The sequence below is a fragment of the Pongo pygmaeus genome, chromosome 18 (genome assembly GCF_028885625.2).
Source record: "Pongo pygmaeus isolate AG05252 chromosome 18, NHGRI_mPonPyg2-v2.0_pri, whole genome shotgun sequence".
NCBI lineage: Eukaryota > Metazoa > Chordata > Mammalia > Primates > Hominidae > Pongo > Pongo pygmaeus.
The window spans coordinates 70811407-70823912 of record NC_072391.2 but is presented as its reverse complement, the minus strand read 5'-3'; the positions used below and the strand labels follow the sequence as shown (position 1 = coordinate 70823912).

Sequence of the window (12506 nt, the reverse complement as noted above, 5' to 3'; positions counted from 1 at the left end):
CTGTCCAAGGCAGCTTTCTTGAGCCTTGGGGGACCAGCTGTCCATGAATATGAGGCTTCTATTGGTTCTTGCTACCTATCTGTGAGTGATAACTTGCTCTGTGTGACTTGTGTGAGTGTTCTGCTGCACTGGACTCATACCCTGGCAGCCAGATTTGTGCAAAACCTCTGGCAGCTGGGGTTTGTGAAGGACCTCCTGCCAGATGTAGGAACCACAGCAGAAATCAGTGCTGAGTCTAGTGGCACTCTTCACACAGGCATCTGTGTGGATGCAGTCCCTAGCATTGTGCAGTGTGACTGCACAGACATACATGGAAGCTGCTATTAACTGACTTGGTCACTATTTACTGAATACCTACTATGTGCTAGGAGATGTCCTGGGCAGTGGTGATTCCCAGATAAGCCATCCTGACAGAAGAGAAGATTGGAGAATAGTAGAAAATGGCATGATGTTGTCTCAAAGGAGCAAGGTCATAGTGAGGGCAAAGAACAGCTGAAATGAGTGGAACTGAGGTAGCAGAAAACTAGGAGAAACAGAAGCAGTCAGAGAAAGAGGTCTTGGAAATCAAGGATTCAGAAGCACCTCAGTTTCTTGTGATGCAAGATCCAGGCTGTGACCATTAAAATAAGTTGCCAATGTAGAGGAGAGGATAAGTTCATTGCAACTGAAAGGCAGAGTGCTGGAGAGGCTGTTTCACTGAAGGCTGAGAAGATATGGTAGGCAAAGAAGGGAAAAAAATCTGTAGAAGAGATGAGAGTTACAGAAACATATGTAGAAAATTATGTATGTTAATGAAATAGAAGCCTTTGCTTGACAAGCGGAAACCACTTGAAAAGACATAAAAACCAACATGTAGAAAACCCAGTTCACTTCAATCAGTAATTATTGCTGTTCATAGAGTGCAGAATACCTGCTTCTCTCATTGCCTTCAATGCAGAGGTGGTGGCTGGAGCTGCAGCGGCCACCTTGGAACCATGAGGGAAAGGCCAAGAGAATCACAAGCAACAATAAACTATTAAACCAACACCAGCAACTGCCTACCCCATTTAAATATGCCATATTTGTTTAAACCACTAACGTTGGATTTTCTGCTATCTGCAGTCAAACATGATTCTGATACACAAATCAAGCACCTCCTCCTCTGTGAAGCCTTCAATGACTCTTTACAGCTACCCGAAACAGCAAGACTTCATTCTTCAATTTTTCTAGAGTCTATCCATCTACATGCACCTCAATTATAGTACACACACCTCAATTACAGTATTTACCATCTTGCTTAACAACTGCTCATTCACCCGCTTTTTTCATAAACCCTAAAGTATAATAATAATAATAATAATAATAAATAATAATAATAAAAATAAAGAATAAAAAAAATAAAAAAAAAAGAATTCCTATTGTCTGTCTTCAAGTTCACTGATTCTTTCCTCTACCCCGCTCTGTCTAAAATATTTCGTCTACATCCATTTAAAACCATATCAGACAGTATTATAGTTTTGCTTCCATTGACAAACATAATTTAGAAAACCCAGGAAGAGAAGTAAGGTCTACTGAATTTACCTACATTGTTGCTTACCATGTTTTTTTCTTCCTTCTTGATGTTCCATGATTATGTCTTCTGTTATTTACTTTCTGTTTTGAGAACTTCCTTTAGCCATTCTTTTAGGGTAAGTCTACTGGTGACAAATTCTTTTAGCTTTGTTTCATTTGAGAAAGTCGATTTTCCATTTATCCCTGAGAAATATTTTTGCTGGATATAAGATTCTGGGTTCACAGTTATTGGTTCTCTACATTTGAAAATATTGTGCCACTTTCTTTTGGGTCTCTATAGTTTCTGTAAGAAATCTACTGTCATTCAAGGTTCATTTCTCTCTTGATGTGTTCAAGATTTTTTTTCTTTTCTTTAATTTTCAGAAGTTTGACTATGATGTGTGTTGGTAAGGATTTCTTTTGGTTTCTCCTATTTGGGTTTGCTCAGATTCTTGAGACTGTAGGTTTACATCTTTTGCCAAATTTGAAAAGTTTTCTGTCATTATTCCTTTGAGTACCTTTTCAGTCCCATCCTCTTTTGTAACTCTTTCTGGAACTCCAATGACAAGAGCATTAGATCTTTTGTTATGGTTCCACAGATCCCTGAGCATCTATTCATTTTTTCTCATTAGACTTAAATAGACTTTCAAAAGACTCAAAACAGAGTCTACTTTCTCTCTTTTGTTTAGACTGGGCAGAATAATGGCCTCCGAAAGATGTCCACATCCTAATCTCTGGAACCTGTGAATATGTTACCTTATACAGCAAAAGGACTTGGTTGACATGATTACATTAAGAACCTTGTGATGAGGAGATTATTCTGGATTATAATGGGCCCAATGTAATCACAAGGGTCCTTAGAAATGGAAGAGAGTTAGAAGGAGATATGACTATGGAGGAGGTTGGAGTAATGTGATGTAAGAAGGATTCATCCACTGTTGCTGGCTTTGAAGATGATAGAAGGGGACTACAAACCAAGGAATGTGGGCTGCCTCTAGAGGCTAAAAAAACAATGAAAAGGATTCTTTCCTGGTGTCCCCAGAAAAGAATACAGCCCTTCCAACACCTTGATTTTAGCACTTCTGACCTACAGAACTATAAGATAAAAAATGTGTAATACTTTAAGCTTCTAAATTTGAGGTAATTTGTTGTGAGAACAATAAGAAACAAACACAGGAATCCCTATTGTCTGTCTTCAAGTTCACTGATCCTTTTCCTCTGTTCCCTCTGTGTTGTTGAGCCCATCCACTGAGTTCTAAATTTGTTTATTTATCTTCAATTCCAGAATCTCCATTTGCTTCTTCTCTACATCTTCTTTCTTTGCTGAGACATACTATTTTAAAAATTTTCCAAGCATGCTTCTTATAATTGCTCATTGAAACATTTTCAGATAATTCTAACACCTCTCTCATCTCAGTGTTGTCATCCAGCATTTATCTATTTTCCTTCCGTTTGAATTCTTCCTGGTTCTTGGTATGATGAGTGATTTTCAGTTGAAACCTGGACATTTTGGGTGTTAATGCTATGAGACTCGGGATCTGATTTAAATCTGTTTGAGCTGGCTTTCTTTTGGCACTGCCCTGGCAGGGGAAGGTAGTACACTGCCTTGCTACTGCCAGGTGGGGGCAGTGGTCCAGATTCCCCACTCAGACCCATCATTCCTGCTGGGCAGGGGTGGGTGTACCAGCTCTCCACTAGTCCTCAATGGATACCTGCCTGGTGGGGATGGGTGAGTGCCTGTTACTGTTCTGCTGATGCCATGGGAGATGGAGGAGTCCTCTGACATCATTCCAGCAGGGGACGGGGGAATGTCTCATTACCACTAGGTTGGGGTGGACGTCATGGTTCCCCATGTGGTATCTCCACAAACAGCACTGGAGGTGGTGGAGGACGCTTGTTACCACCCATGGGAATGAAAGTCTTGGCTTTGTATTCGACCTTCTCTGACACCACCCTGGCAAGGGGGTGGGGCACCTCATGACAGGTTGGAGAGGGTGGAGTCTAGACTCTCTATTTGGCCTTTGCTAGCAAAGGTGGCGTGGGGCCAGATATTTTTCTTTGGTGTTTGGCTGGGGTAGAACAGTTATTATCTAGAAGTTTTCTGTCTTTCTAGGCTAACTGTTGTCTTTCGGTTACTGTCTAGAAGTTTTCTGTCTTTCTAGAGGCAACCTAGAAAGGCAGAAAGAAAGTAGGAGTAGGCTTCTGTTGGGGCTTTCTTTTTGTCTGTGTCTGTTGATGTTTTAGGGTTGCTGGCTGCTTCAGCACCCAGTCTGGGAGATATGAGGTAAAAAGAAAACTTGGGAGCTCACCACCTGGATCTTCCTTGGGTCCCAAAGACCCTGGGGCTGGTCTGGTTTCTTCTCTCTATCTTTCAGAGTCTGAAGTCTGTTTTATACATGATGCCCAGGGTTTTTAGTTGTACTTAATTGGGAAGAATAGGGAAAAGTACATCTAGTTGATCTTACCGGAAGCAGGAATCCTCGAATCTCCTTTTATTTAAGCCTATTTGAATGGGCTTCTCTTTCTTATAAACAAATTATTCTTGATTAAAATACATATGAAGAGTAGAAACAATTTTAAGGCAGTGGAAAGCCAATGAAGGTTGTAAAGCAAAAGAGGATATCCAAATTAAAGGTCATAACATCTTAGCTTAAAATGAAAGTGACATTTCAGTATAATTATTTCATATTCCTGCCATGATGGATTCAAATCCTATTATCCTAGGGAAGTATTTGGTGTCAAGAGCTAATTGGGAGTTGGCCTTACTGGGTATCTGTAAGAACAGGGAAAAGGACACGCACCTGGCCTGTGGTGGTTACTTCTTTCTGAATTGTGTCAGAGAATTTGGCTGCTCTGGAAGAGCCAGTTTTGTAGAAGTTCTCACTTTCTCGGGATCTTGCTTGTCTGACGTGGCTGGCTCTGATTAAAAAAGCAAGAGTATACCCTTAGGTTGCGGGGTGGGGGGTAACATTAGACACCACCTGTCTGTCTTCTTGCAAGGGCCCTTCTCCCAGGAATGGGGGAAGGGGCCCTTCTTTGCCCAAGAGGACGCTGGAGTGGCATAGTTAGCTAGTTAATCACTGACCAAACTCATTTAGCAATTGTAAGGAAACTAGGCGGTAAGATACTTATTAAATATGATTTATAGGGACACTGAAAATTACTGCAAGAAGATAGTAATTTTTAAATGCCTACTTGAGTTCACTGGAAAGCAGTGTGTAGAAAATTACTTGTGGATGTCAAATGTTTTACTTAATCTCATTTTAAAAAGTGAAATGGCAAATAAATTAAGCTCTGTTCTGTATCTTCACATTTACAGTCATGATGTTTTTAAGGTTTAGTATAAGCAGTAGTTCAAATATAGGTCTTGGTAATTGTTCACTTGCCTTGAAACTAGTTTATCCAATAATTAGTTTGCCTAGAGACCAGTTCACCTAAAATATTCAAATGTATCTGAAATGTATCTTAAACTTTTGAGAATTTTATATATTCAAGCATTCACTTGCTTAATGACCAGAACACCTGAAGTTTAACTCCCTTTCATGTGCTTTGCATGAACTTGTGCAGGCTAAAATAAAAAATAAATAAAAAACAATGTAAAGCAAAACAGAATTAAGTTATAATCATTATAGACATTACATTGTTATAAAATAAATTGTAAAAAAATTCAGTTGAAATTAAATTAGGAAGAAAGACTTTATACAATTTAACTCTACATTTAAAAAAATGTTCAAACTTTGTCAAAACAGAAAAGAATAGCTACAGAAATATAAAACAACTACAATGTAAAGCCATACATCTTATTTAAAAGAATTAACTAGAAAGTCAAATTAAATCAGAAGTGCCTCATGAATTGATAAAAGCCATCCTTAATTTGCCCAAAAATGAGTATGGCAGCCCAATGGAAGCCAAAAGCACTCAAAAGACAAATTGTTTTGGGTGAATTGATTGACAGCCTCCTTTTGAAGAACATGGAGTTTTGCTGTTGGAACAACTATTAAGGTAGCTTTGTGATGGTGTCTTCATGGGGAGAAGGCAATAATAGCAACAGGCAATAACAATAACAGTCCCTGGTAGGCTGAAGGCATCACCACACTTCCTCTCTTCTGAGCTTCCAGAGCAGCCCCACCATGAAGCACTGCTATGATTTCTTTTGATTTAGCTTCCTGTGATAATAATTAATTGGCGTTGTACAGAATGACATATAGGACAATGATCTAATAAGTCCTTCAGCACACCAGAAGCACCAGGACAACAGACAAAATTCCAGGCAGAAGACTATGTTTGTTCAACTAAAATTTATGATATATTCTACAGGAAATCTATGAAACCTGGAGTCAGAAGATGTGGGCTCACACCAAGATCTACTGGTGATTTTGTGTATAATACATAATTTTTAATTTTTAATTTTTTATTTTTTTGAGATGGAGTCTTGCTCTGTTGCCCAAACTGGAGTGCAGTGGTGCGATCTCGGCTCACTGCAACCTCCGCCTCTCGAGTTCAAGCGATTCTCCTGCCTCAGAGTGGCTGGGATTACAGGCATGTGCCGCCACACCTGGCTAATTTTTGTATTGTTAGTAGAGATGGGGTTTCACCACATTGGCCAGGCTGGTATCCACCTCCTGATCTCAGGTGATCTGCCTGCCTTGGCCTCCCAAAGTGCTGGGATTACAGGTGTGAGCCACTGCGCCCAGCTTTTGTGCATAATCTAAACGAGCTATTTCTAAATCTTACTGATCTCACCCACAAAATGGGATTGGGTGAATTTAAGTAAGATATACGAAAGCTCTTTATAAAATATAAAGCACAAATTAAAGAGGGAATGGAATGAGTTAAATAAATATTTGTCTTACGCTTTCTTTTGATGAATGGGGCTCTCCCCTGTCAGCTTATAAAGGGCGAACTTGAAGTCAGTAACACCTTGATTTTCTATGGTGAAGGTGGTGCTTTTACGAGTGCCACAGATCAAAGCTCCAAAGTTGATGACAGAGGAGGGTGTGATGTTGTATTTGGAATATACTGCATTCACGGAAAACTTAATTGGGATGCTGGCAATGATCTCACCTCCTTCTGAAATATTGGGCTCAATAATCTAGAAAGGGAAGAAGAATGAGCAAGTCAGCCACTGCTGTAGCTACAGAATTCCCATGATTATCTACCCCGTTCCCTATTTTCATCATTGACATGAGCCATGTTCTTTATTTCACTGTCTTTGTATTATTGCATCAACAATGATATTAGCAAACACTAAAACAGAGCTTACTGTGTACCAGCCAATGGTCAACATAGCCAACTTTTTTGGCCAACATAGCCTCCTATTTTCAGTTCCCTGCTCATCCTTTGCACTTGATGATGGGACTCAGCTTCCCTGCCTCTGATGCTCCCCAAAGACTTGGGGGCACATTTCCTCGCTGGATCTAATTCTGATGACTTTGTCTGATAGTTAGGACAGAACCCCAGTGTATCCTATCCAGTTGCCACCCAGGCCAGCCCTCCCCTTTTCTTCCTGGAGCATGGATTAGGCCATGTATCCTTATTTGCAACAGGAGTCCCACGATCCTGCCATTGAGGCAGCCCCTCCCTTTGGAGCTCTCTTACCTGACAGCGCAGAACAGGCTGGTGCTCAATCTTCACTTCCTTTTTTGCACGGAAGAAAACTTGGACATTTGTGGGTTTTTCTGTTGGGGTCAGTGAACCCTTTCTGGGTTGGACTGAGATCATGGAATTTATATTAGGTGTTGAAATCCCTACAGAGTCCACGGAAAAGCTGAAAGACAAGAATAAAAAGTCAGCCTAGGTCATTATCCCGGGAACTCAAGATCCCAGAGAGGAGACTCTAGACAGTTGAGTGCCTGCTGTGTTTCCAGCCCTGTTTAGCCACTCGTCCGGCAGGGTCCACTGTGCTTTGTATGCTGTGATTGCCTCTCCTTAGCCAGGATTGACCAGGCCAGGAATTGATGCTTACAGCAAAGACAGCCATACTCTATCCTATGGTCAAGAGAGGCCATTGCAGGAGATCTCTGTCCAACAGGGACATTGGATACGAAAAAGGATCAACTAAATTAATTCTCTCTTTCTCTGTTTGTGTCTATCTGGCTTTCAGTACATGCAGAGCGAACAGTGACACAGAAACCAGGGAACCTGGGGAGAGAGACAGCAGGGAGGGGGCAGGGGTCCTGCAAAAGAGGTACTAGGGAGGGAAGCCCATGGCCTACTGGAGGTGAGGCAAGAACCACAGGAAGAAGCTGGCTGATGAGACCGACAGAGGGACTGGCGTAGGCTCAAGATGTATCCCACCTAGGCAGAGGTGGGATGCCCAGAGTTGCTGTGGGGCTCTGAATGTCACCCCCATGCTCCAGGAGACCCTGGTTGCCCAATTACTTGTACCCCTGTGCCTCCTTGCTTCCCTGCACATTCTTTCAACAAACCCTCTATCACCTGTTCCAACCTGAGAGTGACTCCATTCCATGCAACCTCAAAGAGCACAGCTAATACCCCTGTCTTAATCTAAAAGAAAACTCACCAACAGGCAAGATTCCACTTAGCACTAATTCTAAACTGACAGCGGAAAAGTCTCTTTGTCAACTGTGAATTCTTGGGGAAGGAGAACTTTCCATGGAATGAAAAATGCGGGCATTGCCAGGAAGGGCTGTGTGGCCCTGTCTGAGGGGTGTTTCCCTCCCTCCTCCTCTGTGCCACTCTTTCCTTGCTGAGGAGCCTCTCTGATTTTGTGTTTCTTTTTTTCTTTTCTATTTTTTTTTTTTTTTTAGACAGGGTCTCACTCTGTTGCTGAGGCTGGAGTGCAGTGGCATGATCACAGCTCACTGCAGCCTTGACCCCTCTGGGCTCAAGCAATCCTCCCATTCCAGTCTCCCAAGTAGTTGGGACTACAAGTGATACGACCACCACGCTTAGCTAACTTTTTTTGTATTTTGTAGAGGCAGAGGGTGTCTCGCCATTTTGCTCAGGCTGGTCTCAAACTCCTGGGCTCAAGCAATCTGCCTGCCTTGGCCTCCTACAGTGCTGGGATTGCAGGCATGAGCCACCACACCCAGCCTCTGTGTTTCATTTTTAATCTCAGGGGATGAACACAAGCTGGAGCTCTATTCTACCAAGCCACTATTTGGACTGTATAATATCATGGTTCTTACAATGTAATGAACAAGGAAAGCCCTTTCTTCACATGAAATCTGCTGAAGAAGGCCTCCTTGTAAAGCAGATAAGAGCTGGCAGAAGGCAGGACAGCTTGAGGCCAGGTCGCCCATCTCCAGTCTCTCCCTCCACCCTGGGACCTCTTCTCACCCCTAGAATCTCCCCCTCCCGGCCTCTTCCCCTAAGTCTCTTCCTCCATTCCCAGACACCTATGGTTCCAACTGGCCAGGTACCTCAGGGCCACTTAAAGGCCCCTGTTAAGCTGCAGAGTTGGGAGCAGTGTGAGAATCTCTGCTCCCTTAGTAGGTAGAATTCCATTCATTTGAAGCCAAGCGAGGCAAAAAAGCAGAGACGGTTCTTATGATTTCCTTGACTGACTGATAAGTTTCCCAGACCACACTCCTCCCCACGGTGGACTTGACGGCCAGCCGCAAACCCCATGGGATGCAGGTTACCTGAACGCGATCTCATATTTCCCCACATTCCGCCCCACGGCGGACTTGATGGCCTTACACCTGATGGGATTCCAGTTACCTGAACGCGATCTCGTATTTCCCACGGTTCTTCAACTGCAGGGGCTGCTTCACCTCCTCTGTGACCCTGACAATCCCAAAATCCAGGCCCCCTTCAGCTCCTGCAGAAACCAGGGGCCAGGGCAGAGAGGGGCGAGTGGGAATGAGGGTGGGAAGCAGGGGAAGTGCCTGTTGAAATTCACATGGAAAATGCATGGTGACAGTTTAAGAGAATTTGTTTTCTGAAAGTACTGTGGCTAGAAAAGCCTCTTATAATTGAGTCTGGGCAAACAAACAACAGATGCTGCTCTTGATGCACTCTACAGGGCTGGTCCCTCTGGATTCCCTCCATCCTAGGATCATTGCCTTTCATGTCTACCATCAGCTAAAACTTCCAGTATTTAAAAAAATCTTGCATAAAGTTGGGATATTACACATACATTTATGTTGTTTTACTTAGCATTACTTCATAAGCATTTCCCCCAAATAATTAAAAACTCCTCATAAGTGTGATCTTAGTGGCTGCAAAATATCCCACGATATGGCGGCTCCATAATTCATGATATTATTCCTACAATACTATTATTTCATTATTGATGGGCATTTAGGTTTTTCCAACTTTTCATTGTTATAAAAAATGTTGCAATAAAAGATCTTTGTGCATGAGACTCATGACATCTAAACTAACACGTGGCTCTAACATTCTATGAGTTTTGCTGAGGAGACCTCTTGGGGAAAGGAGGGAAATGCAGAGCTGTAGGCTAAAGGGAGAGCTGAAACTTGGGTGTTAGGGTAGTGTGGGGACAGACAACAGCCTCACCCCCACCCCCCAATTCCTGGAATCTGTGAATATGCCACCTTACATGGCATAGGGGAATTAAAGAAGCAGATGGAATTAATTCACTGACCTACAAATACAGAGATTAATTTGGAATATCTTGGTCAGCTCAATAGAATCACAAGGGGGCTTAAGAGCAAAAGAGGAAGGCAGGGTGGGAGAACCAGAGAAAAGGCAACGTGAGATGGAGTTGGCCCAACCTTGCTGTCTTTGAATGTGGAGGAAGGGGACCATGTGGGCGGCCTCTAGGAGTTGGAAACAGTATGGAAATGGATTCTCCCCCAGAGCTTCCAGAAGGGAAGGCAGCCCTGCTGACACCTTGATTTTAGCCTAGTGAGACCCATTTTGCACTTGTGACTTCCAGAACTGTAGGGTAATAGGTTTGTGTTGTTTTAAGCCAGAAAGCTTATGGGGACATTTTATGGCAGTGATAGAAAACTAATACAGGAAAGAGGAGAGGTGTTTACTGTAAATGACTGCTCTGAAAAGAGCTCTGCAAATTTTACATCTATGACCACCCGCTTTCTACCTCTGGTTGGAGAAATTATGATTTGTAGTCATGTTGCTAATATCACTCTGGGGCTCACATTATTATTTATTAAAATTGCCCCATCCCCAATCCCTGCAATACTAACAACACACTAGCCTTTCTCTACACAGAAATACACTATACAAAAGACCCAACTTCCAAACACCCTGTCCTTGAAGGGCCCAACAGACCTTTGGGGAAGGTGATGTCCAAGGCGATGTCATATGCCTCTGCAAAGACCATGATATTTTCAATCTGAACAACACCAAGAAGATTTTCAGCATCTAAAACCTGGCAGGGAAAGAGAAATTCTTCAGTAAAAGCAAGACCTGTAGGTGCTTGGAGCCTGAAACATGTAACATCCCAAAGGGGATACGGCAGGGAACGTTTTGAAATGTATTCCCCTGTAGGTATTTTATCTTCACCAAGCATTTGGTAGGATTTGTGCTCCTCTTAATACTCTGGGGAATGCTGGTATAAAGAATACAAGAATGGGGAAAAGAGACTGACTTTTTTATTGCTGCTACATTACTGAAGTTTGGGCTTGGGGTAGACATTACAGGAAAGTGGTTTTCTTTTTTGAGACAGGCTCTCACTCTGTCACCCAGGCTGGAGTGCAGTGGCGCAATCTCGGCTCACCGCAGCCTCGACCTCCCGGGCTCAAGCCATCCTCCCATCTCAGCCTCTCGAGTAGCTGGGACTACAGGAGTGCATCGTCATGCTAGGCTAATTTTTGTATTTTTTTTATAGAGATAGGGTTTCACCATGTTGCCTAGGCTGGTCTTGAACTCTTGAACTCAAACAATCCTCCCGTCTCAGCCTCCAAAAGTGTTGGGTTATAGATCTGAGCCATCATGCCTGACTGTTTTTTTTTTTTTTTTTTTTTTTTTTTAAAAACTTCTAAATCAAATGAACCTGGTGAGCATTGCCCTGACAGTTGAAATGGAAAACCTTTATGCTCCAGGTCATCCTTGCGCTACTCATTTTATAAATTTGAATCGTTCTGTTCTTTGTGGCTCAGCCTGTGGGGAGTGCTAGACTTTTCATAGAAAGCAAGTGTTTAATGTTTGGAAATATCCAATGTTTTATTTCTGTGAATATCGTGGTGATTAGGACCCCTCTGTTGTCATGCCTGGGGGTGGTCCCTCCCTCACTGTTCTCTGGCACCTCTAAACTGCTGCAGCTGTCAGCCTGACCTGATCGCTGACTCTTTTTTTCCCTCTTCTTTATATATACATATATTTTATTTTGATAGCTTTTGGGGGTACAAATGGTTAGACTGACAACCCACAGAATGGCAGAAAATATTTGCAAACTATGCATCTGACAAAGGACTAATATCCAAAATATACAAGGAACTCAATCAAATCAACAAAAAATCCCCAAATAATCCCATCAAAAAGTGGGTAAATGACATGAACCAACTGTTGCCTCTTGAGGCTAACTAGGAGGTGGTAAAGGGTCCATCTGTCCAGGAAAAGAACTGGTGGGCAGTGGGGGAAGCTCTCCTGGGTCTGCTCTGGGGAGTCCACCTCTGTCTCTGCTCCAGTTGAAAGCCCAAGCCACCTACTCCCCATTGCATGTGCTTTGGGTGCCAGGAGGAAATTTGCAGCTGTCACCAAACTCAAGTTTTAATTCAGAATTTCCATCTTCTCTTTCATTAGATGCTTGCCAATGTTTCACGGAGCAAACTGGACCGACTTGAGTTTCGCCTTCTTTCTCTGACTGCTTGCCCTCTGACAGATGACAAGATGGGCTGACAGGATGTGTGCAGTGCCTCTCTCTTGAGGGATGCCAAGTGCCTGGCACCTTCTATTTCTTGGCTTCCCCAGGGTGGGTTAGAGGCAGTGGGGAGACTGAATTTTGAATTGAGGAAAATAGGAAGGACAATTGAAGAGTTATACAGATGAAATAAAACAAGTTCACCAAAGGCTTTCCAAAGGGA

At 42.7% G+C, this 12506-nt stretch overlaps 1 protein-coding gene across 1 annotated transcript in view; it reads right to left on the bottom strand.

The window, feature by feature from the left end:
- The window catches only part of HYDIN (HYDIN axonemal central pair apparatus protein), a 488520-nt gene that overhangs the window by 78846 nt on the left and 397168 nt on the right, over positions 1-12506 (bottom strand). The window contains exons 58-62 of the mRNA XM_063654515.1: positions 10753-10852; positions 9217-9316; positions 7129-7297; positions 6384-6622; positions 4332-4449 (exon numbers count right to left, since the gene is read on the bottom strand). Coding sequence (XP_063510585.1) covers positions 4332-4449; positions 6384-6622; positions 7129-7297; positions 9217-9316; positions 10753-10852 — 726 coding nt within the window. The remainder of the gene's footprint in view (positions 1-4331; positions 4450-6383; positions 6623-7128; positions 7298-9216; positions 9317-10752; positions 10853-12506) is intronic.